Source organism: Lupinus angustifolius, chromosome LG08 (assembly GCF_001865875.1).
Source record: "Lupinus angustifolius cultivar Tanjil chromosome LG08, LupAngTanjil_v1.0, whole genome shotgun sequence".
Lineage (NCBI taxonomy): Eukaryota > Viridiplantae > Streptophyta > Magnoliopsida > Fabales > Fabaceae > Lupinus > Lupinus angustifolius.
Genome location: NC_032016.1, coordinates 11,068,289 through 11,093,658, shown reverse-complemented (window position 1 = coordinate 11,093,658; position 25,370 = coordinate 11,068,289). Strand labels below are relative to the sequence as shown.

At 29.2% G+C, this 25,370-nt stretch overlaps 2 protein-coding genes and 1 non-coding gene across 4 annotated transcripts; 1 reads left to right on the top strand and 2 right to left on the bottom strand.

The window, feature by feature from the left end:
• LOC109354742 (UDP-arabinopyranose mutase 2-like) lies at positions 1,292-3,710 on the bottom strand. Its single transcript, XM_019597440.1, has 4 exons — positions 3,335-3,710; positions 2,232-2,482; positions 1,972-2,140; positions 1,292-1,720 (listed from the first exon to the last, which is right to left on the bottom strand). Exons 1-4 carry the CDS (start codon positions 3,656-3,658, stop codon positions 1,391-1,393), a joined length of 1,074 nt encoding a protein of 357 aa, XP_019452985.1. The 5' UTR covers positions 3,659-3,710; the 3' UTR covers positions 1,292-1,390.
• On the bottom strand, positions 5,173-5,246 carry TRNAI-AAU. Its single transcript has one exon. It is a non-coding gene; the product is annotated as a tRNA-Ile (tRNA).
• On the top strand, positions 19,126-25,370 carry LOC109353394 (developmental protein SEPALLATA 1-like). 2 transcript variants are annotated; one of them, XM_019595647.1, is made up of 8 exons: positions 19,126-19,618; positions 21,666-21,744; positions 22,322-22,383; positions 22,562-22,661; positions 23,544-23,585; positions 23,674-23,715; positions 24,589-24,722; positions 25,037-25,370. In XM_019595647.1, the coding sequence occupies exons 1-8, from the start codon at positions 19,431-19,433 to the stop codon at positions 25,131-25,133; spliced, it is 744 nt and encodes a 247-aa protein (XP_019451192.1). In that variant the 5' UTR covers positions 19,126-19,430; the 3' UTR covers positions 25,134-25,370. The 2 variants fall into 2 exon arrangements, with proteins under 2 accessions (XP_019451192.1, XP_019451191.1); XM_019595646.1 differs by having other exon boundaries at positions 22,319-22,383.

The window sequence follows — 25,370 nt, the reverse complement described above, 5'->3', positions numbered from 1 at the left end:
GAAAGTGTTGAATATATTTGGCATGAGACTTTTGTACACAAAAACATTTTATATGATACTGGATGAGATGATGATACACATCCTTCAAAAAGAATTTAACGATATAAAGTTAAAATTATTTTTAAATAAAAAAAATTATAAAATATGGCTACCATTTGATATGTATAATTATGATAAGGGATCAAATAAGTACTTAAATTACTTGGTAAGAGCGCATTACTCATAAGCAAGTTCCAGGTTTGAGTTTTGTAAACATAAAATGTAAGCATCAGAAGATCCTTACTCCTTTAACGAGTCTTCCTTACTCAACTCGAATTAATTGGAATCTAATATAATATTGAGGGTAAAAATGTGATTTCTTTAGTGGAACTTTCCAACTAATTTTGTGAAGTCCTCTTTATGGCATTGCTTTCTTTTTGTCTTTGCCAGAAGCAAGGTAGGGACAGGTAGTTAGTTATTTTGTTATTAAAAAAGGACACACTAACTGCTTCATGCATATATAATAATAAATCCTTCAATATTTCAATAGATAAATTTCTCTCACAAAATTAATTAAACCTAAATAAGGTTTATATGAAATTAACCAATCCAAAAACCATAATCACTCCAAATCCTTCTTGATTAGGAAAGTTTGACATTGTTGATTTGTTGATGATTGGTAAAGTTTTCTATTTTAATAAAATATTTCTGAGTTCTAAAATAACAAAAACTAATAAATAAGATTATATAAGCTTATATTACTCAATAACTTCTTAAACGGTAAAAAGGTTGCAGAGATGATTGAAGTGAATTTTGTCTCAATCAACAAATGTTTTTTTTTTTTTTTATTATTATAAAACTTCTGAACTCATCAGTTTAAAATCAAATTTTGCATTATTCATAAATATGGCATACATTAATATTCCTCATATATAAGGTGCTGCAGTGATGTCTACTCCTCAAACAAAAATCACAATTAAACAATGACCTAGACCATTGTACTCTTTTGCTTCTAAACTCAAATATAAAATTAAGAGTGAATATTCATTTCAGTCCCTTATTTTTTACGATCTGACTAATTTAGTCCCTCGAAAATTAAAAAAACTCAAAATGGTCCCAAAAAGTTTTTAAATAGTGATCAAATTAGTCATTTTTAACATGTTTTCCAACACCTGATAACGACTAATTTGACACTGAAAAGGACTAATTTGGGGCACATTTGGAATTGTTTAGGATCATTTTGAGTTTTTCAATTTTCGAGGGACCAAAATGGTAAGGTTGAAAAAACATAAGGAACTGAAATAAATATTTAAGACAGAATTACATAAACCAAATGCTTAAGTAACCATAACATTAACTTGAACATAGGTAGTTAAAAATAAACTATAGGATAAAATCAATTAAAATTGATTTATGCTTTGCCATTGGCCTTAGATGCTCCTTGTGGATTAAGCTCATCCCAAGCTTCAATCCATGTGACCATAGCTTCTGCTAGTTTGTCAAAGTAAGGATCTAACTTTGAGAGTTTTTCTTTGACTTGTTTGGAAAGATAAATGTAGCATTCTTGAACAGTAGTGGCTTCTTTTGGAAGAGTAAGGTTTTGAAAAAATGGAATAATATCTTCCTGCCAGAAAATTCCTTTGTACTCTTTCCTTAGATTTACAAATGGGTTACTTGCCTTGCTGTGAAAGATATAAGGTAGACCAGTTTTGATCCCTAGTCCTAAGTGATCACATATTACCTGAAACAATTAAGAAAATATCTTAGTTGATTCGGCCCTTTTAGCAATACCAAAATGTTTGAAAAACTTTTTTGATTTCGTGTCTTGTTCTATTCTGTTTATCGAATATGGTAACTATATAAAGAAGTATGTTCTATTTCGTTCGGTTGTAGCACTTTTTATCGATCATGATCGTTAACCTTGTTTCTATAAGATTGTCTTCTTGTTATGAATCAAAAGTCACAACAATTTTAGGTCGAATTAAATCGAACCTTGCAGCACCAGCCAGCCCACATATCGTCGTAGCGTCCGATTGGCTGACCATCTCCCATGAGACCAAAGTACATTGCCGGTCCAATAAGATCGCGATCGAATGCCAAGTTCATTCCACACATTGGAAACAATGTGCCCTTGGGAATGGTCAGGACAGTATCCACATACCTTGTAATCATAATCACAAAATCATACATAAGGTGGTAACAAATTTGAACTATTGAATGCTTTGGTTGGTTCATAAAGAGTACTATATCACCTAGTGTTCCTCTCAAGAGGCTTCACAAGCTGTGTAGGAGCATCATAGTCAGGGATATTGAGCCAGAGTCCATGAGAAATCGCGGTCGGTACGCCTTCGCGAAGACTGAAAGGGTACCCGCGAACGAAATCCGCACCTTCTCGGAAAGGATCATAGAGGGTATTGAAAAATAAGGGAGTTGATGGACATAGAAGGTTTTTTATATGCTGCTCAAGTGCATTAACAGCTTTTCCAGTTGGATCATTAGCCACCTAAGTCACAACAAATAAATGATAAAAATACAATAATGAATCCTAAAGTTTTAAATAAGTACAAGTAGCAAGAGTTATAAAGTAATGAAATCCTATAAAGTATGCACATGTGATTAACAATGTAAAGAAATAAAGCTAATTATGAACATAAGATATGATTGCAGGGTACCTAAAGAATTCCATCATCTTTATATGGTTTACAACATTATATGACACATGATTTCAACAGATTTAAGACAAAAGTAATTCTATGGACCATGCAATAACAACCAACCCTTTATTTTACTAGGTGGAGTCGACTACATAAATCGAATGATGTCATAATAATCTATAATAAATTATGTTCAATATTGTTACGTAAACAGAAAACATAATAACAAGAACAAAAATTTACTAGACTTTGAAGAATCTTGAAAACAAATCATCACAAGAAGGAATGAAAACATTGAGTCCAAAAAATTACATAAAATCTCTTCAAACATTGAACTAAACTCAAACCCCACATTTCTAGCATTTGAAGCACGTGCTAAAATTAAAGTATAAATAGATATATAGAAAATGAGCATCCATAAAGTAACATGTTTTCAGATCAAAGGATGTGATAATGTTAATGTTAATAATAGTCGATCCCACTTAATAGAAGATTAAGACTTGGTTGTTGTATATGTGTGGGAGGAATAAAGATTTGTTGTTCCAAATATTGTCTTATATAATATCTCGTGCCAATGAAAATATGTTTGTTACAACATATGAGATAAGATTTGAGACAATAGATCTTTGTTTGTCTTGTGAGTATCGTTATTCTTTAAAAAAAACAAAGAAGAAAGTAAAAGTAGTGAATGGAAAACTCACAAAGCAATCATCATCAATGGTGAAGATATATTTCTTCTTAGAGACCATGTAACCAAAGCAGCGACAAGCAGAATCCTTAAAGGAGATACAAGAAGCCCTAGGACCAAGAATCTTGTTAATGTCATTTCGGTTATATAGTTCATAATCAAAACCAGAAGGGACATTAATGGTTTTTGAAGGGTCACCATCTTGAACAATGATCAAATGATAAGGTTGAAGGAATGGTCTCCACATTTCAAGAAAATCAAGGTTCCTAATAGTTGGTATAACAATGTCAAGTTCATCTTTCAAAGGTGGTGCTGCTGCTACAAAACCATTAGCCATGTTGCACCAATAATGTTGTTAAGGTTGTTGAAGAAGTTTATGAGAGAAAAAGTGAATAGTTTAAGTGAATATAAATGAAGTTGTAAACATGTGAAGTGCCTAAGTAATAGGCACTAGTGTAGGGTTAAAGTTGGATTCATATGTGTGTCAATGTTTAAGGTAAAGTAAGACTCTTTCTTAAGGGTGGCCATGCAATGTGGTAACTTTGTGGATGAAACAAATAACAAAAGAGAGGTTTGTATATGATTGAATGAGTCTAGGAATAGAGAGTTGTCGTCACAAATCGTGTCCTGAATCATTTCTTGTGTCAATTAAAAAAATTAAACATTTATTATTATTATTATTGTTTTTACTTCATTATCATCCATGCGAACTAATAGTTCATATCCATGCGAACTGATAGTTCATATCCATGCGAACTGATAATCATCCATTAGATTATATATTTTCTTAGAAATCTGAGCAATTAATTTTTAATCGATAATTGAATAGGAGTTTTGCATATAGAAGTAGTTTTATGGTTACACGACTTTTTTGTAGACAATTTTGCAACATGCATAGAAGTCATTAAAGGTTTCTACGACTTCTGTGTAGTGAAAAAATTCATGCATAGCAGTCGTTTAATAGCTGCACGACTTCTGAGTTTGCAACATACATAGAAGTCGTGATATTCTTTAGAGACTTCTTCTAGGTAGAGGTTTTTTCCACTTAGAAGTCGTGAAATGACATGAAAACTTCTATGTGTGGAGTATAACAACTTCTTAGAAGTGGTGATATACATTGGAGATTTCTAGGTGGAAGTTTTTTCGATTTTGAAGTTGTGTAACTGCTTCATGACTTTTGCACATAAAAAAACCCACTATGAAGTTGTTAAAGGACTACACAATTTCTGAGTACAACACCAACCTGCACAAAAATTGTTAAATGGATCCACGACTTCTATATGCAAAAATATTAATACATAGAAGTCGTATAATGACTAACGACTTCTTCCCAAATGGTAACTCCTTCCCAATTTTTTAAATCTAACCATTAATAATAGTTGGCTTCAAAGCAAACCAACATTAAAATTGGCATATGAAAATATCTCACAATCATTTCTTTATCAGAGGGATTCAGTGCTTTATAAGCTCAGGAGCAAAGAAGACACATGAGATAAGAATGGAAAATTGGTGATTTTCAAGCCCAAGTAAGAAGGAACTACAAGAGTAATGGAGAAAGATATTTCCATCAAGAATATTTAAACTCTTGGAATATATATGACCAATATTTGTTATTATTTTCTAATAAAATCATTGTTCACATTACAAGTTCCTTAATTCTTGAATGGGTAAATATTCTGGAAAGAATTGAGTACTTGATTATCTATTATTAAATTGATGCATTTTATTTAATTTTTAATTCCTTAAATTAATAATCTGAGTCTGAAGTTATAGAAAATATGTTTATTGGACCTGGATAAAGTTAATGTTACAAAAAGCCCATTTAACTAAAATTAAAATAAATAAAAATAATGGCCCATGCAGGTCTCGAACCTGCGACCTTCGCGTTATTAGCACGACGCTCTAACCAACTGAGCTAATGGGCCATTTTGTTTTATTTTGTTTTCTTGACTTATTTATACTATTAATCCATCTATATTAATTAAGATTCATTAGCAATAAACAAATGTATTAATTAAGATATCTTTATCTTTACTCATTTAAAATCAGTCTTTCAGGCTAATATGTAAACAAATATATTGGCTGAAAAACATGAATGGACTTCAAAAAATTAGTAATATCTTGTGCCTTAGTCAGAATTATCAATTTTTTTATATATAGTAGGCCTACCCAAAAGTATTTGAAGTAGAATGATGAAATCCAAATGTTACTCTACATAAAATTACAAGACAGTGTATATTCTACTTCAAATTCTTGCTAGTAATTTTTCCTTTGAATATGGTAGCTTTGTCACATAGTAGCATTAGCTGAAATCATGGACCAAATAATGGAAAATATGTAACGAGAAAAACTTGTATGGAGATACATGTAAAATATTATAGTTGAAGACAAATACATTTTATGACTTTTGATGCTATCATTTAAGATTGAATTTAATTAAAATTAAAATATTAATATGTTGTCAAAATCTTATTGATTGTCTCCATATGATTTCGTCTCCACGCAAGTCTTTCTCATATATGTAACTTGCTTCATGGTTAACTAGTTCATGTCTTCTTTATGGTTAGGAGCATTACTCATGCAACTCTTGGTGTTCATGGAACTCTATATAAGCTTTCGTAGACCCTAAATTGTATGTAATAATGCACTAATGATCAATTAAATTCTGGTCACTTGATTTTTAACTGTACTCACAAAGTGGTTGTAGCTTAGGAATAATAATTTATGCTATTAGGATAAATATAATATAATAGATTCTGTAGACCTATAATAATAATAAAACTTTAACCAAGCTTTGTAGTGAGACATTTTTTTATATTTTTATTTTGTAATACACTCTTTTGAGTTTTGAGTATATGGTGCAACCTTTACTTGGGGAGCACATCTGCTGTCCCATAGTTTATGTCACTCTATATATATATATATTTCTGACCAATCACAAACTTATAGCACATAGAGTGACATAAATTATGGGATATCGAATGTATACCCCTTTACTTGAAGCTCATCGGGATGTGTAAGAGATGTGACAATGTAAGGAGATTGGTTTGCTATAAATGCAAAGGAATCGGATGAAACACTTCGCATTCTCATTCATCTACCTCCTCAGAGCTCACTAGGTGGTAGTTTATACATCGAGCTGCAAAGAATTGGTAATCACGATTCAAAGGTGAAACAAATAGCTTGTGCTCATGTCCTGCTAGTTCTAAACTATAATCATTAATCAATGTAGTATACATATGAGTATTCAATATTGCTAGTTTGTCATGATTCCTGGTATGTTTTTGTATTTGGTTGTTTTTTTATAAACTTCATTAGCTACCATTCTACATTAATTGATAAGTTTTGGACCCTATTCTTTTCATATTATTATTACTGAAATTTTAATCTTAGAGGAATCATGCATTCATACTGTATGAATTATACTTTAAGTAATAATATAAAAACGTGTGATATTTGATAGATAAGCTTCATATTGCATTTGGTCTTTGGGATAGGCCTTAAGTAAAATATTACTTTCATATCGATTTTATATTATAAAAAAATAAAATAAAATCGAGTTTTTCTTTCCAAAAAGTTAATAATCTAAGAGTCGATTTAGTTGATAAATTTGTGGGACATGAAATATGAATGTCCAGAGATTCTGAATCGTAGAATATTATACTCTATCTACTCTAGGGTCTCTCAACCTTCCCTTAAAAGGAAAAAGAAAATGTTTGCCCTATAAAAAGTAAAAACAAATTACAAACATATTTCATCCTTTTTGTAAGGGTAATGCCAACGTTTTGGGTGAAAGACTTGAATCTATATTTTCTTATTTAGTTTAACCTTGTCAGGTTCAATTTGGTTCCTTAATGCCACATTCATTATAACATCATGATAGCACAACACTCCAAGCAGATAATATTTGAAAATAAGGGTTTTATGACCATTGAAGAATAATTAGAATATGATTACATTATACTCAAATCAATATATAGACTCAAATGAAAGTTCAATATATAGACTCAAGTGGAAGTTCATCATGAAGGTAAGAATGCTATTTTTGGAGAATGAGACACCTCTTCATTACTGGAGAGAAAGTTGTTAATTTTGCACTTAGTTTTAAAGAGAGAAATGTCATATTATTATATTTTAAGGAATAAAAATGTCATATCATATTATGTTTTTCCTTTACTTTTGATGTACTTTCCAATTGAGAGGATCCTAACCCATTTTCCGAAGCCAACTTTAATAAAATAATCATTTTATTTTATTAGGAGAATTCAACCTCAAAAGTTAGTACATTAGGTAAAATAGTTTCAAGACTTAAATATGACTTTGTTATATTATTCAATGTAGGACTATTAATACAGAGACATAGATAGAATTAGATTAGGTACACATAATCCTCCTCAAAATTTTCGTTCAACTATAGCTTCTTCAAACATATGGTGGTCTTCCAATGTGTGAAAAATGAGAGCTCCATAGAGAGTGCAGTGTTAACTTTAATCACTTTTTTGTCATTTTAGCAATTTTCTTATTAATTAGAATCTCTATCCAACTAGAGTTGATTGTGACTTGTGAGTATTCTATTTATTTGTAGCCTTTGCAAAATATTAGGGTATTACCTTAAGATATCAAAAGTTCAAATCATGAAATTATTACTTTTCATAAGTTTTATCCTAATCAATATCATGGTTTGAGGTTAGTGGGACTATATCTATTGAAAAAAAGCTAAAAATAAAATTAGGGTAGGATGAGTTTTTATTGAGAAAACAACAATAGATTTCTAGAGAGGAAAAAAAGGCTCTCTAAACAAGGTGGCTCAATATCCAAAGAGGCATATACCAAAAATAGCTCAATAGGTTTATAGAATATTTTATTGTTTATTGCTAATTTTTAAAAATGTAAAACATTTAATCAAAATTTATAATTAAGCTATTTTAACTTCTTATTTTTCAAAAACTATTTTAACTTATTTTCAATCCACTTTAAAAAAAATATAAACTATTTTAACTTCCTTTTTTATCCAAATATACCTTCAAAATAAAACTAAAACGCCAATATTAGTGTAGTTTGGAATTATTAGAGATATTAAATTGGGTGGAAATGAATATTTAATATACACTTTAAAATTTAAATACAAAAAATCAAGAGGGTCTTAACATTTCACTTAGATTTTTTTAATATAGACTACAGTTATTATTATCATTATTATTATTTGAGACTTTCAAATAATGAGGCATAAAACAACAATGGCTTTGTTCTTTTATACTTGGTCTGCTTTACCTATAAAATGAGTTTACTTCTACAATAAATAACTAAGAATGTATACCCTTCGATCATTTTATAATTTATGAACTTTGTGCATTTTATAATACTTAGGGTGGATCCAATTTAATTTACTCACTTTGAGCAAAAATTTGAATGATTTTTATCCTTCAAAATAAATCCCATTTTTTAGGTGCTAAATTAATACGAGTTAATTTAATTTAAAGCTTTCTTATATATAATGGAAAGTCAAATAAAGACTTTAAAAATGAAATCATCTAAAATTCAATTATTAAATAAAGTTAGAATAAAAAATGAATAAAAAGCACAATAAATTTTAAAAAAATGCTCCATTTTCTGAACATTTCTAGGTTGTTTTGGGGAATACAATTTGCCTATACATAGCTATGGTGTTCAAGTTCTCTTAAGTACGAATTAAATATGAGTCAAAGTTTGCAAAAATATACAAACAACTCTTCCTCCTAGTTCCATTCATGGACAATACCATATAACTTATAGTAACACAAGGGTCAATTTTAAATAATGATCTCTAAGTTAAACATGAACAAAATAATATAGGCATAATCAATTTATGATAAGGTATGGCACATGGAATTCAATGACTTGTCATCATTAGAATGAAAAATAATTAGTTATCTTATATGCCAAAAACAAACTAAAACCACACTCAATGTCTTAGGAAATTGCAATGTAGCACCTTGAGTGTGAAAACCTATGCTAAGACCTCACATGTGATATAATTATATTATATTCTATGAACTTATATATGGTTGTATTTGGTAAAATTAATTTGAAAGGTTCGGCTATGAACCTAAGAAAATGACCTTTGTGGTAGTGTGTTGGGCCAAATGAGGAGGAAATAATGTTCCTTTACTGGAAAATTATGCTAAGTTCTTAGTCATGATTTCCCTAGTATAGTAGTGTGCTATGCAAAGATAGAAACTAGCATGTTGTAGAGGATAAGTATAAGCACAAGAATGAAGAATTAGGGTTTTCAAACTTGTTCATATTATTCTACAAAGGAAACATAATAAGAGTTTTTACATGCATTATATTTAATTATCATGACTTTTTAAATATAAGTGATATAAATAATAATAATAGATGATGTCTGATATGTATAAATCGTTTATAGTGACAATGTATAGTTATTACACCCGTATTTTAACTATACATGCATAAAGCAAAATTGATATATGAGATGTTTTAGTGTGTTTTTTTGTTTGGTATATTGGAAAGCTATAAATAAATATAAACTCCATTGTGTGCTATTCAAAGATACTCCAATCGACAAAATATCAACAACCAACTAATCTTTATAATTGTGATGAACATTTATGACAATATAAGATGTATCTTCTTGAGTATTATCAAATATAGCATTGTAATGCTACTACCAAGTTCACAAGAGACTTACTAGAAAAAGTCTTTAACTAGGAACTCTGATATTTCCCATCAGTCAAGACATGAAAACTGATTAGACAAGAAGCCTTGATCATTGAAACCTAAATGACTCCATAAAATGGTAGAGTTAGTACCGTCTCTAAAAGTATGTAGGAGATCATCAATAATATTATAGTATGATTACATCGACTACAAGTAGGTGAATTAGATATATGCCTCAGAAGTTGAGAGAGATGATTGGTAAAGAGTAACGATCAGAGAGCCAGCAAAAATACTTAACTTTTTTTGGGAACATGCAATCTCCACAATCAACCCCAACTCATATGGGAAGCCACAACCTCATCATTACTCTTGATCCACCAAAAACCTGAATTAGCCATGTAACACCTTGTTGCAGCTATGAGGTAGATGGAACTGGTATACAGTATGAATAACAACTTGTACCTAAGAAGATTAATTTTAACAACTTAAATTCGTATAGTAAAGATAGTTATGAAAAAGAAATCATCACTCATACAAACATAAAATTAAACTAAGAAAAAAATAATTAAGTTTAAGAAAAGTTATTTATTCTAATATAAGATTAATTTAGAAATTCTCATACATATAAAAAGTGATATATATATATATAGGAATATTTCCATATTTAATGATTAATTAACATGCAGCATGTACTATTCTCTTGTGTGTATAAAAAGTTAGAGACCAATTTTGTAGGCATGTAACTCCACTCTTTCGATCTTTCCCTTAAATATCCATCATCAAAGTTCAACATTTCAGAATTTGGGAAGTATAAGTTGAAGTATAGATAAATTCATTCATTTCAGAATTTGGGAATGTTTAGACAAAAGAGAATATACAATTAATTTGACAATAAATACTTGTCCTCTTTAATTTGGTAGCTCAACTTTACGATAAAAAAGTTTGGTACTTTTTTTCTTTCCTTTTGTTAATAGATTTAATATGTATACACCGCTAGTGTAATTGCTTTTATACTGTAAGTAAATTATTTATCATTGATTTGTTAATCATCATTAACTCTCAAACAAAAGTAATATAAATCAACGATAAATGACATACTGACAGTGTAAAAAATTTTACTCGGTGTACAAATTTTAAACTCTTTGTTAATTGTTACATCGTAATGCTAATTGATGATGGAAAAAAAAGTAGAAAAGTACTTAAATTATTTTTGACTTTTTGAATTATGATTGGACCTTGTCAGTGGTAGAATCTAACCAGTTTGTAGGACCTACCTTTACTTTTAAAGGCACGCGTCCAAGGCAAAGGAAATTCAATGGCCCTATGAAACTGCTTTGTTTATTCGACACGTGTCTTTACAGTGCAAGGTTTTCAATCAATCTATTTCGTGTCACCTGGTACTGTTCTCAATGACCAATGAATGGTCGACACGTTTCAGTGGAAGGTACATTTATACACCTGAGGAACCCTTGGAAATTGGTGAACATGGATTACGTGATTTACTTACATAAACATTTTCATGTACAAAACCTTTATTTTGTATCATTGCTTATATTACATGCATTCTTTCTCTATAATATTCTCTGGGTTCTTTTAATCCTATTTATATATAACATTTCAATTTGGATTATGTAAAAGAGAACGAATTTAGATTAACACGGGTCATATTCTATGAGGAGTATATTACATTTATACATTTTTTTTGGTATTATCAGGATATTCATTCACCTTACACAATTGTCTCTCCCAACAAATATCGTCATAAGAATCGAACTATTAACCTTTGTCATCCTGAAAAATCTAACATGATTATAAACCACTAGACCAAATAATGCATAACTTATACCACTAGTGCAACAAGTTTTGAATGTGGATTCAACTAGTGAAACCTCGTATAAAAATTATTATGTTTGCAACAAAGAAGGTGATTGTACTCCAATCTAATCATGAGATACTTGATAATTTAAGATGTATAAATGTAATATAATTAAAAGTGTATGAGTTTTATATATTATCATTGTATTATCCATAATTCATGTTTTATCACCATTAATTTTTCAAAAAAATAATAATACAAATAAATAATGTACTGACATATATAAATGTTTACACTTACATATATGAATATTGCTCTCAACTAAAAAACCTCATTTAATTAAATGTATCTAGTATGATACATAAGCTCTACAAGTTTTTAGGCTTTAGCCTATCCATTTTGACATCAAAAGTTGTGAAATTATAATTAAATATTTATAGTTATTTAGCTAATTTATAGAAATAGAACTTTAGCAAAATTAATTGTGTAAGTAGTTACATTTTATTAAATTGATTAAAAATATATATAATATTATATAAAAGTTCATAATAATCGTCTTCTCCTTAATGTAAAAATGAGAAAGCAAAGATTGACAATTCTCTTTAATGTACTTCTCCAAAAACTAACTTCCAAAACTACCATATCTTAATTTATTATTTGTATTCATCAAATATTTCTACAAAATTTGACTTGGACAATAAATAAAAACTCTTCAAATAAACAATAAGTTAGTTAAATTCTGCTAGGATTTCGCCTATTAAATTTGTGGTTCCATTTTGTGTTCCATTCCATATGTCAAAACAATGTGATTAATCAAAACCAAAACTGTGATAAAGAATTGGGATCCATGAAAAAGCAAAACAATAATTCTAAATATTTAACCAATTATATATTCAAGGTTTAAACTTGAAATTACTAATAAGTCACATTAACTCTATTTTTTTGGTACTACAAGAGTATCTTCTCACATTTTTTAACAATAAATTAATTTTTTTCAGAGTTCGTGGCTGTCCCTCTCAATAAACATCGTTCATAAGAATCGAACCAATCTTATGGATTCAATAGAGCCTTACACCACTAGATCAACACCTTGTTGGTCAACCCTATTTAATTCATACACATTTTTGCATGTGAATTATTTGACATATCCATATCTCATTACTTTAATAGTAAATTATAGTGACATACTCTATAGTTTTAGTGAAATTATATAAATCATATTTTTATTTTTTTAAACATACACAATCACCCATAATTATATACATCTATTAAACATTATTCATGTAGGATAGATAAATGTAATTTTTTAAACAAAAAATAGCAACTGATGTAACTAAGTTAAATAAAATATGATATCTTAGGATATAAGTCTAAATAGTATAAAAATCAACATCTATTCATTATTTTGGTTAGTTATAATATAGATAATAGTGATTTAAATACATGCTTATAATTATTATTGATACAATTTATAACAAACCAAAAAATATTGAATAAACATTAACTTGTGTACTACTTGAACTTGTTTTCACACTACATACTATATTTTGTTTGACTTAATTACATTCGTCATTGTTTTTTTTGTTTAATAAATTATACTTATCTCCTATAAGTATATTAGTGAAATGTATGTATAGAATTATGTGTGATTTGTGTAGGTTTAGAGAAGAATGAATAATTTATGTAATTTCACTAAAACTCAATGGTTGTCAATGTAATTTCATTTTATTTTAGTATCAATAATTGTAATAAATTGTTGTAAATATTCTCTCTTTTTTTCTTCTTCTTAAATTGTAATTTCATTTCTAAAAAATGAAGCACGTGTTATGAAAGGTACGTTGTAGTAGCTTTCAAAAATATCCTTATGAGAGAGAAGCAAAGTTGTGGCTCTTTCTTAGGCCACAAAAAATGCAGCACATTTAGCAAAGTATAGTTGGAGTGGTGGATTTTAATGCCATCAAATAAATATAGTTTTCTTTTCCTTGTTTGGTATATATATATAGGACCCTACCAATTCCAACCAAATTTCCTCCTTTGGCATATAATACAAGTTGATGGAATCTTACATAGCTAGCTGTGTACAATTTAATCATCTCATTTGACCTTAGGGTGGTTTTGCAACTAATTCACCTAAGTCATCTATTATTTATGAGTTTGGGAGAGTTATAAGGTGATCTGAATATAAGAGTGAATAATTTAAGGAACGGAGTGTAGGATGTTATGGGTCCGAGTCTCACACATAATAAATTTGAAAAAAAAAAAAAATTATAAGATAGTTTGATGGTTAAGGTAATAATGAAGTGAAAAATATTGAAGGTTGGAGTAGTCTCACCCACAACAAAAACTAACGTGTTAACATTTGCCAATAAAAAAATTGTGGGTTTAGATAAAACTAAAAATCCATTAAAATTCTCTATTTCATGGTTATGTATATGTGTTCAAACCTAACATATAAATTATACTTAATTACTCATTATATATGTAACAATTAATGAAGAAAAATCTAAACTCAAATGCTTCTTGGTTTCACGGTTGGGTAAACTTCTAAGATGAAGAAAATTACTTAATTTCACCTTTTTTCAGCAATTACTATATATACCTCGAAAAAATTACCATGTGGAAAAACATGTTGATATTTAACTCATGTAGGTTTTTCCAACTGTTTTGATGTTTTATAAACTTAATATATTAAAATACTTTACTTTACAATTATACTCTTATTTATTACTTCTATATTCATATAGTTTTCATTATGATTAAATGAATTTATTTTAGTCATATTTTATCAAAATTTTGAATTATTTAATGTTTTCTTAAATTATGTGGATGACTTTAAACATCAAAAGAAATATAATGGTATGAGTGTTTGGTATTCAAAAAAACATTTTAAAATCAAACATTATTGAAGTCGTAATGACCACACATAACCTATTTTTCACATATCAAATTTGGCTATAATATATATTACTTAATTTTTTATAAGAAAAATTAAGCAAAACCTATTACAACTATCTCAAATAAAGATCATGAGCATAACCGTTTTGAAGGAATTCCTAACTAATTTTTTTTAAATAATTTGTAAAATATTACATATATAATAATTATAATGAAAAAAAGACTTTATCATATATTTGAGATTGTGCATCCCTCCAGGGATGTAGTTTAGCATAAGATTATGAAGTTATGAAGAAAACAATTCAAAGACTGGAGAGAAAAAAACGTCATTGATATTTATATGCATTGCTTAGGGTTGGGCCCAAAAGTTTGAAGATCTATATATAATGGGGTAGAAGAAATATATAAATATATATCACATCATTGAGGCAAAATCTTAAGGTATTAGGTCTAAAACCTATCAACTTATCTTTAAATTATTCATAATTAAGTTAATGTAAGATTTCAACAAATTCACACTCGACCCCAACAATCTCTTATAATGCACCAATCTAGACCCTTTAATATCATGAATCATTAGGATTATTATACCTCGTTAAATGAACCTATATCAAAATTTGGTCATGATCTATGCACTTTAGTTGAGTATTAGAGACGATTGACCCTTCTCCCAAGTGTGAAACCAAGCATTAGTATGATCCCCTGAAATGGAACTTTGTAAGTGTTTGATAGTGTAAACAAGAGCTCAACTCGATTGTCATTGTCTTGCTCTTCTTCATAGACAATACCCGATTATCTTCAATAGGACATGTCACATAGTCACTTTATAGCATTAGAAAGACTTTTGACATAAGGAATCATACTATATACATAAATCAATAAATAAATGTTGTCTTCATTAATCGACCAAGATAAATCATCATATCTTATACCACTTGTTAAGATTTGAGGAGGCCAAAAGTAGGAGATCTATAATCAATGAATCAAAGAATAAATGATCATCATAGCTTACTTTTAATTATCATTACCAAAAAAATCCTACCTTTTAATTTCCAACATATGTTTTAGCTAGATATGTGAAGTAGAATAAATTATTATTTTTTGATCAGCAAAAGGAAAGATTTTATTAAGAGAAAAAATAATTACAAGAGAGAAAAAGCGGAGAAAAAAAAACAAAAACCTTTTACAACATAGACTCAAGACAAAAAATGGGTTTTGCTATCCAGTCCGAAAAAGAGATCTGATCTTTGTCTCTCTTCCCATAAATAGAATAATACTTATCTATAAAAGATATTGCATTTCTCATTCCTTTAGTATTAGTAACAATGACACATATTTCAGTTGAGGAGGTATAAATCATTTGATGCCATTTAAAAATGTATTACATTTCATATTTACATAAGTATGGAGATAGAGCAATGACAATTTATGAGTTCAATTCAAACATTAGCAACTATGGGGTCTTCTTCCCTTAAAAAAAAAAAAATTGCTTATAAAAAACATAAATATAAAGGTTTTATGGTTCTTCAAACCTATAAGAATATAATTGTCTGCTTCAATATTCAAACTCTGTTAACTATGCTCTCACATTCTCTAAGAGGAAAAAAAACTTAGTCAATATGTAAAAAATAAAATATCTGATCATAATAAGTTATCTCCTCAAACTACTAAAAATATGATATGTATTTTATTTAATCATATTCTGCAAAAATATTTATAAAATCTGTAAAAAATAGTACACATGTTATAATTTTAGTTTCCAGAGAAGATAATTTATCTCCAAAGATATATTTTATTAGTTCTTTTTGTTGTATAAAAGTTACAAGCACGTGAGTTTTAACATTATATTGATAATTGAAGGATAGGGCCCACCCCTATTTAGAGAAACAACAAATGGAAGGACCAATAAGAAAGACCACAAATGAGAGCAAACCGTGGGCCAGTTCATTATGTGATACTTTTTTTATCGACAAATATTAGTATGTTAATATTTGTTATGATTGAGATTCGAACCTTCAACCTCTATTAATTATTCACTTTAACTATCAAATCATACTTGTATGCAGTAGCAAAGTGAAATTAACATTTGATGCCTTTGTTTTTTGTTATACTGTAATGAATTTTTCTATTATATTTAGAAGAATCACAGAATTTTTTATTTCTATCTATGTTTCAAGACACCTTCTCTTATCTTGAATTTACGTGTATGTTAAGATGAATAGTTACATAATGATTTACAAAATTACTCAACAATCTAACCATAAACTTATAAAACTGTTTTATTTATTATTTGTTTTACTACATCCTGATTAAATTATATATCCTTAGCAAAGATATTTGAATATTATGTTATCTAATATTAATTTATATGAAGAAACGAAAAAAGTAGAAGAAATGCAATTTGTCATTTTCTAAAAGTAGGAAATAAATTGAAACATAATTTTAAACAAAAGGACTATTAATACTATATGCAGTATTATGTGATTCTATAAAATAATGAAACATACAATAATGTATCTGTGAACTAAAAGAATTACTTTCAATATAATTCATGGAATAAATCAGTAATTATTCTCCACCATTTTTGTGAACTATTTCCAAAATAACCATTGTGGTTAATAAAATAATTTGAAACTATACAAATCTTCATCTATGTGTCAAGGTCACAATTCTTCACATGTAGTTCTGACATTACATACATAGATATTTTCTTCCCCTATACATAAGATTCCAACCTCTTACAATTTACCATACAATTATTTTCCCTTAATCTTAGTTTTATCTTGTTTATGGTAACAATATTATCAACAATGGTAATCAAATTTGTTCACTGTTTTTTTTTCTTTTATGACTTAAATTATTACTTGCTTGTTGTACATGGCATAGAAAAAATGCATACATGACAGAAAATGGAAGCCAATAATAAAGTGACACGAGTAGATCCAATTTAAGGTATGTCATATGTGACGACTTTTTTGTCCATTTCTGCTATGTGCAGTGAAAACAGAAGTTATTATGTGTTCTTCATATTTTATAATATAATAATGGAGAATAAGACTAATACTATCAACCACATGACACAATATGTATGCATCTTTTTTTTTTTATTAATAATTTTTTTAGGTGAGTTCAACTACCAACATATCTCACAGAATATTTATATATATAATTTGGGTGAGTTTTTATCTCATGTCCTTAGTGAACATGGGTTGAATTTTTTATAATTGGGTCAATATACTTTGGCTAAGTGTGTATTATTAATAAAACTTTTTAGATTGTTTAATTTATTGCTTCAAATATTATTTAGTATGGTCAAGGTTGAGCTGGAACTGCGGAATTCAGGCAATTGTTGGTCTGGAACAGCCTGAGTGAGTACCTATAAAGGCACTCCGACGTTCCAGTGAGTATATGTGAAGATACATAGAGAGAATAAGTATGCAAGAGAATATGAAAGAATATTAAGTGTTAATTTCCTTATGAAGGATAAGCATGACCTAGTTCATCTATGTCGGGCAGTCCTGACGCGCCAACACTCTGATTGGTACATGCTTTATTCAAGGTAGGTTATTTTGTCGCTTGTCTCAGCTGCCATAGCCGTATATTAGTCATGCCTTCGATGTATGGCAAATGATAACATTGTATCCAGAAGGTGTGTTCGGCTATGTTGCAAGTGTCCGTGTTGTTTGGGTAGGGAATAATTCTGTAGAATAGGCTTGTGATCCCGTAATTTACGAATTAGGCCATATCATGCCACCTTCGTATTGATTAGGTTTGTGTTGTTCAGGTTGTCCAGACATGATCAACGATTGTATAATCTAAACCTTATTGGCCCGATATTTGGGTATGACCTATAAGATTAACCGGCTCATGACATGTTCGTCTTGGAACCAATATGAAATACACATATAACACAATCAAATTCTAATAGATAGACATGTATAGGATAAAAGTGTATCATTAATCTCCAATTTATGATTTTTTTGTACTATCATGAGTATCTTTCACCCTATGGATAAGGAAATAATTCATTTTCGAGTACGTAACTACCCATCCCAACATGTATCGTTTTCATGAATCAAATCGTTGATCTTTTTATCATATTAAAGATCTAGCATAACTTTATACTATTAGACCAGTAGCTTGGTCTCCTATCTATGATTTTTATTCAATAATTCATAACATAAACACAAAAAAGACAGCTGTCTTCACGCGCCAGTGTAAACACGAAGTCCTTCCTAAAGCGGGATACTAAGGGGCGTGTTACTCACGCAAAAGTAGTGAGATTATGATAAAAAAGACTTTCCATAAATAGCCTAAAGAAGTAAAGCATGGTAAAAAGAAAGTTGCATGAAAATGGAAACAAAGCACCAACCCTAAGTTAAGTTGCACTCCATTTTCTGTTGAAGATTGAAAATAAAAAACCTTATATTATAAATAAATAACCATGTTTGAGAGTAGAGATAAACACACTGTGTTTGTTCTCTTTCTCCTTTTTCCTTTCCTCTCTCTATAGGGTTTCTTTCAAGGTCTTGAACTTCAAGTATCCAAACACTTTTTCTCTAGTTTTTCACAGATTTGGTTGCACTTTGGGTATAGACCCAGAAAAGTAGGATCAAAGAAGAGAAAGAGATTAGTATTATAAATAAGAAAAAGTGAAAATTTGAGTGAGAAAAGAGATTAGAAGAGGTTTGGGTTATAAGTAGAAAGAATAGATATATAGAATTGAAATAATAATAATATGGGTAGGGGAAGAGTTGAGTTGAAAAGGATAGAGAACAAGATAAACAGACAAGTAACATTTGCAAAGAGAAGGAATGGACTTTTGAAGAAAGCTTATGAACTTTCTGTTCTCTGTGATGCTGAGGTTGCACTTATCATCTTCTCTACCCGTGGCAAACTTTATGAGTTTTGTAGCTGCACTTCTGGGTATGCTTATTTATATATATATATATAGTTTCTGTTTCCACTCATATGCATATTATATATCTATATATATATATGTACTTTGATGAAGTTCTATGATATACATCTAATCCTTTTCTTATTTAGAATCTACTTTGTATGTTATATGTTTGAGATCTAACACCTTATTTTTAATGTTTGGTGTCAATCTTTTTGGATTTGTTTCCTACTTTGCTTCAACAAATTAAACAAGGATATTTTCCCTTTTTTTAATGTTTTATTTATACAAAAACTTGAAACAAATTCTTTGATCTCTAGCTTTCATTTATTGTGCAGCAACTTTCTCTTTATGTGAGATCTATACCAGATAGCTGCATATTTTATATATTTTTGGTGTCTCTCCTTGGATTTGTTAGCTTAAAAATAAATAAGCTTTAAAATTTTCCATTTTATTGAAATTTTCCCCTTATTTTCCATTTTGTATATATTTAAGCTTTAACCTATGCTTTTGTTTATTTTCTTTTGGCTGTGGTTGAAGTAATGAAGCTTTAATCTTGATTTGATCTTTGTATTTATGAGATCTGAGGATGTTGTACTTACATCACATGACCTATGGTCAATGTCTGATATGTTGATTACTTGCACTGTAGCTCTAATTTGTTTTGTCTCTACTCTTGTTTTGTTGGAGTTTTGATTAATTTCTATGTATATTGTTTTGATTGTTGATGTTTCTTTTCTAACCAATGAAGCCAATATCTGCTCTTTTTAGTTACCTGTTTTTTTTATTTGTCTTTGATGTGAATAAGTATTTTTGTTTATGAATTTTCCTTAGAAATTTTGATGATTAAGTTGAAGTTGTTAGCAGCATAATAGATTATCTTGAAATGAAGTTCTTATTATTTTGACTACTTCCTTTTATCACATCTTCCAATGAAGCAAGGACAAGATTGATGAACATTCACTGTCTTGGAACAAAAATAACTAAACAAATTTTTACTCTTTTATTCCAAAAATAAATAGCTTTGTATTTGAAAAGCAGTATAGTGATTAATATTTTTTTAACTCTCTAAGCATATTTACAAATGGTGATCATAAATTTATAATATCTTTTTGGTACCCCATATGCAAAAGTTGTATCTTGTCTTTACTTCACTAAGCTTTTCTTTTCCTAGATATTAACTGATTTTTCTTTCTAGAGGGTGACCTTGACGCTACCGTAAAGTTGTTGTTTAATGGCCATAAAATTGAGTTCAAATCTTGGAAATAGTCTCTCCACTTGTGAGAATAAGACTACGTACATCTACCCTCTTTGGACTATACTAAGTATAAACCTCGTGCACTGAGTCGCAATTCTAGTCAATGATGTTTTTAAAGATTGCAATACCTAAAGATAGGTGTTGTTGGAATGAGGATCATATCCAAAAGGGTTACCTTAACCCTTGCATTCCCTATTTTTATAATTGAAAAAATGCAAATTTTCTTGTGAATTAGTGTTTCCTTTCCAACATGCCAAACAAATATAAGAATGACCTATTCTTGTTCTCATCCTATTCTCTCATCTAACCAAACAGAAATAAATTGGAGTATTTTATGTCAGCAACTTCATAAGAAACAAAGTGACTTGCCCTAGAAAGCAAATCTACACTCATAAGTCATAACAAAACAGTATAGTGCTCTTAGTTCATTTAGAGTTTGTGTTTTAATTTGTACTCTGCAACTATAATTACGACCGTAATACTGTGAACTTAGAAGTTTCCGTAACAGTATCACAACCGTAATTGCAACCATATTTTTGTTCAACTATTGCATCGTTGAAGGTAATTGCGATATTTATTATTAGTCAAATATTAGTGCATTAATAACATGCTCCTATAAGTTAATGCAAGAATGGTAGGAGCAATTTCTAACCATAAGACACCATTAAAATTGATACCATATTCTAAACTTTGAAGTATACCAAGATATGGATAATTTGCCATGTATCATTATTTTATTAGTATATGTTATATGGTTATTCATGCACTATACATCATCATTATTTTGATGGTTCGAATTGTCTCAATGCAATCAGAATGCTGAAAACACTTGAAAGGTATCAAAAGTGCAGCTATGGTGCAGTTGAAGTCAACAAACCTTCCAAAGAGCTTGAGGTAAATATAGCCTTTGTTTCTGTCTCATTTTAATTGTTACTTTAGTATTTTTATATTATCTTTCACTTTGAGAAATTCTCTCTCGAGTCTCCAATTAGAATAATATCATCCACAAAAAGCATGAATCATGCAACCACTTCTTGAATATTCTCATTAACCACATCTAAGAACAATGTAAATAAGTAAGTACTTACTATTGATCATTGGTATAGTCCTATAATAATAAGGAAATCTTCATTTTAGTCATCCCCTGAAACTTTATAATTGTAGCTCCTATTATAGAATATATGATAAATCACGTCTAAGGTGGTTCAGACATGTGCCTAGGAGTATGTTCAAAGCTCAGTAAGGAAAGTGGAATCCGTGGAGCCAGTTCAATTTCTAGAAACAGAAGGAAGAGGAGAAAAATCCGAAGCAAAATAATTAGGAAAGATCTAAAGATCAATATTTTGTCGATATAAATAGTTTATAATATTATAATATGACATTGTTCGATGTATTTAGCCGATATTATATAGTTGTATTAGATTTGGAGGTGATTATGTTATTTTTCATTCTTCATTTTCTTTTGTAGCAGAGCAGCTACCGTGAGTACTTGAAGCTGAAAGCAAGATTTGAGTCTCTTCAAAGAACCCAGAGGTAAAAATCTTACAAGAACATGCCCTTTTTTTCTTTTTCTTTCATTTTTTTTTGTAAGTTGTGTTACAAAATTTTCTTAGTCAGTTAGTGACTATTGTTCAATTTTAATATTTTCCAAAAAATGGTTTAGCATCATTTAGTTTTTCAATAATAGCATGGCATTTGTTTGTTGATGCAGAAACCTTCTAGGTGAAGACTTGGGGCCATTAAATACCAAAGATCTTGAGCAGCTTGAAAGGCAACTGGATTCATCTCTCAAACATGTCAGGTCCACTAAGGTATGAAAATTATATCGATCATACAATTATACAGACTAAAAGTAAATCATATTAGTCGATTTTTATTTAAATTGTATGTGTTATATTGACCGATTTTCATTAAAATTATAATTTTTTTATAAAAATAACTTAATTTTTAACAAATATTAACTATATATATATATATTTAATTTCACCTGTATATAATTTAGTAGTGAATCACCTATATACTTATCTTTATAAGATTGGTTTTTACTGTAGTACCTCCATTTTTTTTGGAAAAAAAAAATTCAGGTTTTTGTTTTGATTGTTAGATTTTTTTGAAATTCAAAATACAATAAATGATTTTGTTATCAAAATACTCTTATTTACTTAATCAATTTGAATAAGAGAAGAAAATGATTTAGTTGGTATTTTTGGTAAACTATGTACAATTGTTAATAAATTTAATGGTATTTTTATTTTCTATAGTTTACATGAAATTACCAAAAAGTATCTTATTAAAAGAACTGGAGCAATGTAGGGTAGTTTTCTCCTTGTTATTTCACATCCGTGTGTAGGAAACCTCCTTTTTAAAATAATATTACAAATGCATCCATCACTAGTTACTATTGATTTATATACAATCATTATATTATTCACCATTCATTTGTATTATTTATATTTAAAAGTTAAGAATGATAAAAAATAAATAGTGGATAGTGCATTCACAGTGTAATCATCTCTTATATTGTCTCTCCACATATAAAAAATATTCATTAGAACAGTTAGTCCCACATACCTGTGGTTGTTTCCGGCTCGAACAAGATTTACGAGTATACATGCGAGAAACAAAAAACTTGCTTATGTGAAGGTTATCAAAACTCTTGTTATATGTGACAATCTAGAACATCATTTTTGCAGACCCAATTCATGCTGGACCAGTTATCTGATCTTCAAAACAAGGTACATAATGTTTACATAACTATAGGAATTATTCAATTTTATGTGTGCATTGCCTAATATTTTTAATCTATTTATTACTTTGATACAGGAACAGATGCTGGTAGAAGCAAACAGAGGTTTGACCATGAAGGTAAACATTATATAATATCATCCATGAAGTTAACAAGAAAGATTGGATAAACATTTGGCCTTATGTGATAATTTCTGGTACTTATATTTGTTACTACAAATATATTTAGGAATGAGAATAAAGTATTTCCTCGTATCAGGAGATGATTCGTCTCCTCCATGCAGTAAAATATAACATGTGTACTGTTTTGTTTAGTTTTATAAATATTTTAAAGAAAATGATTAAATATGACACATGTCAAGATTTTAGAGGCTGGAGGAGATAACTTATTTCCTTATATGAGAAGATGTTTTATTCTGTATCTTTAATTTCTTAGCCAACCAATTGAATTTTTAAAAGTAATGTTTGTCTTTCAAATATTCTATAAGATTAATCCAAGAAGTAGTAAAAACAATGAATGTCTCCAAAGAGTATAAATTTTCTCCATTTAAGTGCATAGTCAACATTATAATAAAAATGGTGGCATAGTGTATGGGACTTTCACTTAGTGGAGTCGTCTAGAGAAAGTAAATGTAAGCAGATTTTCTCCTATAAGCAAATAAACTATTTCTAGGATTTGAACCAATAGTTAATTTTCAAATTGCGGATCGCCACAACCACATTATACCACTAGTGTGTAACAACAAATCATATCGACACGACAACATTGAGTTATAGCGCAACTGCATCGGGTCGTATTTGGATTGCATCATGCCACATTTTGACCGCATCAGGCTGTATCAAATTTAAAAATATTACATACCACAATAGCTACAATTCACATCGCAATGACCATAATCACAATAACCGATCCCAACCGCAATTGTATTTATACTATTGTTCTATTTGTCCTGATCCATAATATGATTGTTCATGACCACTATTTGTTGGTAGCTGGAAGAAATAAATTCAAGAAACCAATATAGACAATGGGAAGATGCTGAACAAAGTATGCAATATGGTGCACAGAATCCTCACTCTCAAGGCTTCTTCCAACCATTGGAATGCAATCCAACATTGCAGATAGGGTAATCTATACTTAACTTTCTTCTTTTTCTCGAACAATACAAGTTACGAGTTTGGGCTGATATAAAAGGTTGGAGTAGAGAACTATATATTTATTTGTTGTGTAAACCTAACGTAACAAGGAGATCAATAGCCACAAACACAAATCATTATTATTTAATATATAGTGGTAGTCTTTCAACTCTCCCAGAAATGTAGACACAATTAGCCGAACCTGGTTACCAAATTCTTTATGTTATTATCTCTTTTACTATTTGATTGCTCGGTTATTCCCAACAGTTTGAATGATATTTTAACACCATTCCCTTTGATTCAGTACTGATTACAGGTACAATTCTGTAGCCTCAGATCAGTTAACTGCAGCAACACAAGGTCAACAAGTGAATGGGTTTATACCTGGATGGATGCTATGAACTATGATCAGTATTTTGTTATCTACATAAATGCAAAAAAAGCCTAAGGCCAAAGACAAATGCTTGTTAATGTTGGCAAAAGTGTAAATGCTGCAATGTGCTTTTTGTTATTTGCTTTCATATAAAAACATCAGTGGCTGACTAAGAACTATTCAAACTTTAGCCATAGAGATATGGCATTTAAGAAGTTTATTGTATTTTGAATACCTTTTGAAGGAGAACTTTTATCTGATTGGC

Excerpts from the sequence above, each read along its gene's own strand:
- LOC109354742 (XM_019597440.1), bottom strand. The coding sequence starts at position 3,658 with ATGGCTAATGGTTTTGTAGCAGCAGCACCACCTTTGAAAGATGAACTT. Across the intron at positions 2,483-3,334 it reads CCATTGATGATGATTGCTTT|GTGGCTAATGATCCAACTGG; the intron begins GTGAGTTTTCCA and ends GTTGTGACTTAG. Across the intron at positions 1,721-1,971 it reads GGGCTGGCTGGTGCTGCAAG|GTAATATGTGATCACTTAGG; the intron begins GTTCGATTTAAT and ends TAATTGTTTCAG.
- LOC109353394 (XM_019595646.1), top strand. The coding sequence starts at position 19,431 with ATGGGTAGGGGAAGAGTTGAGTTGAAAAGGATAGAGAACAAGATAAAC. Across the intron at positions 21,745-22,318 it reads AACCTTCCAAAGAGCTTGAG|CAGAGCAGCTACCGTGAGTA; the intron begins GTAAATATAGCC and ends TTTCTTTTGTAG. Across the intron at positions 24,723-25,036 it reads AATCCAACATTGCAGATAGG|TACTGATTACAGGTACAATT; the intron begins GTAATCTATACT and ends CCTTTGATTCAG.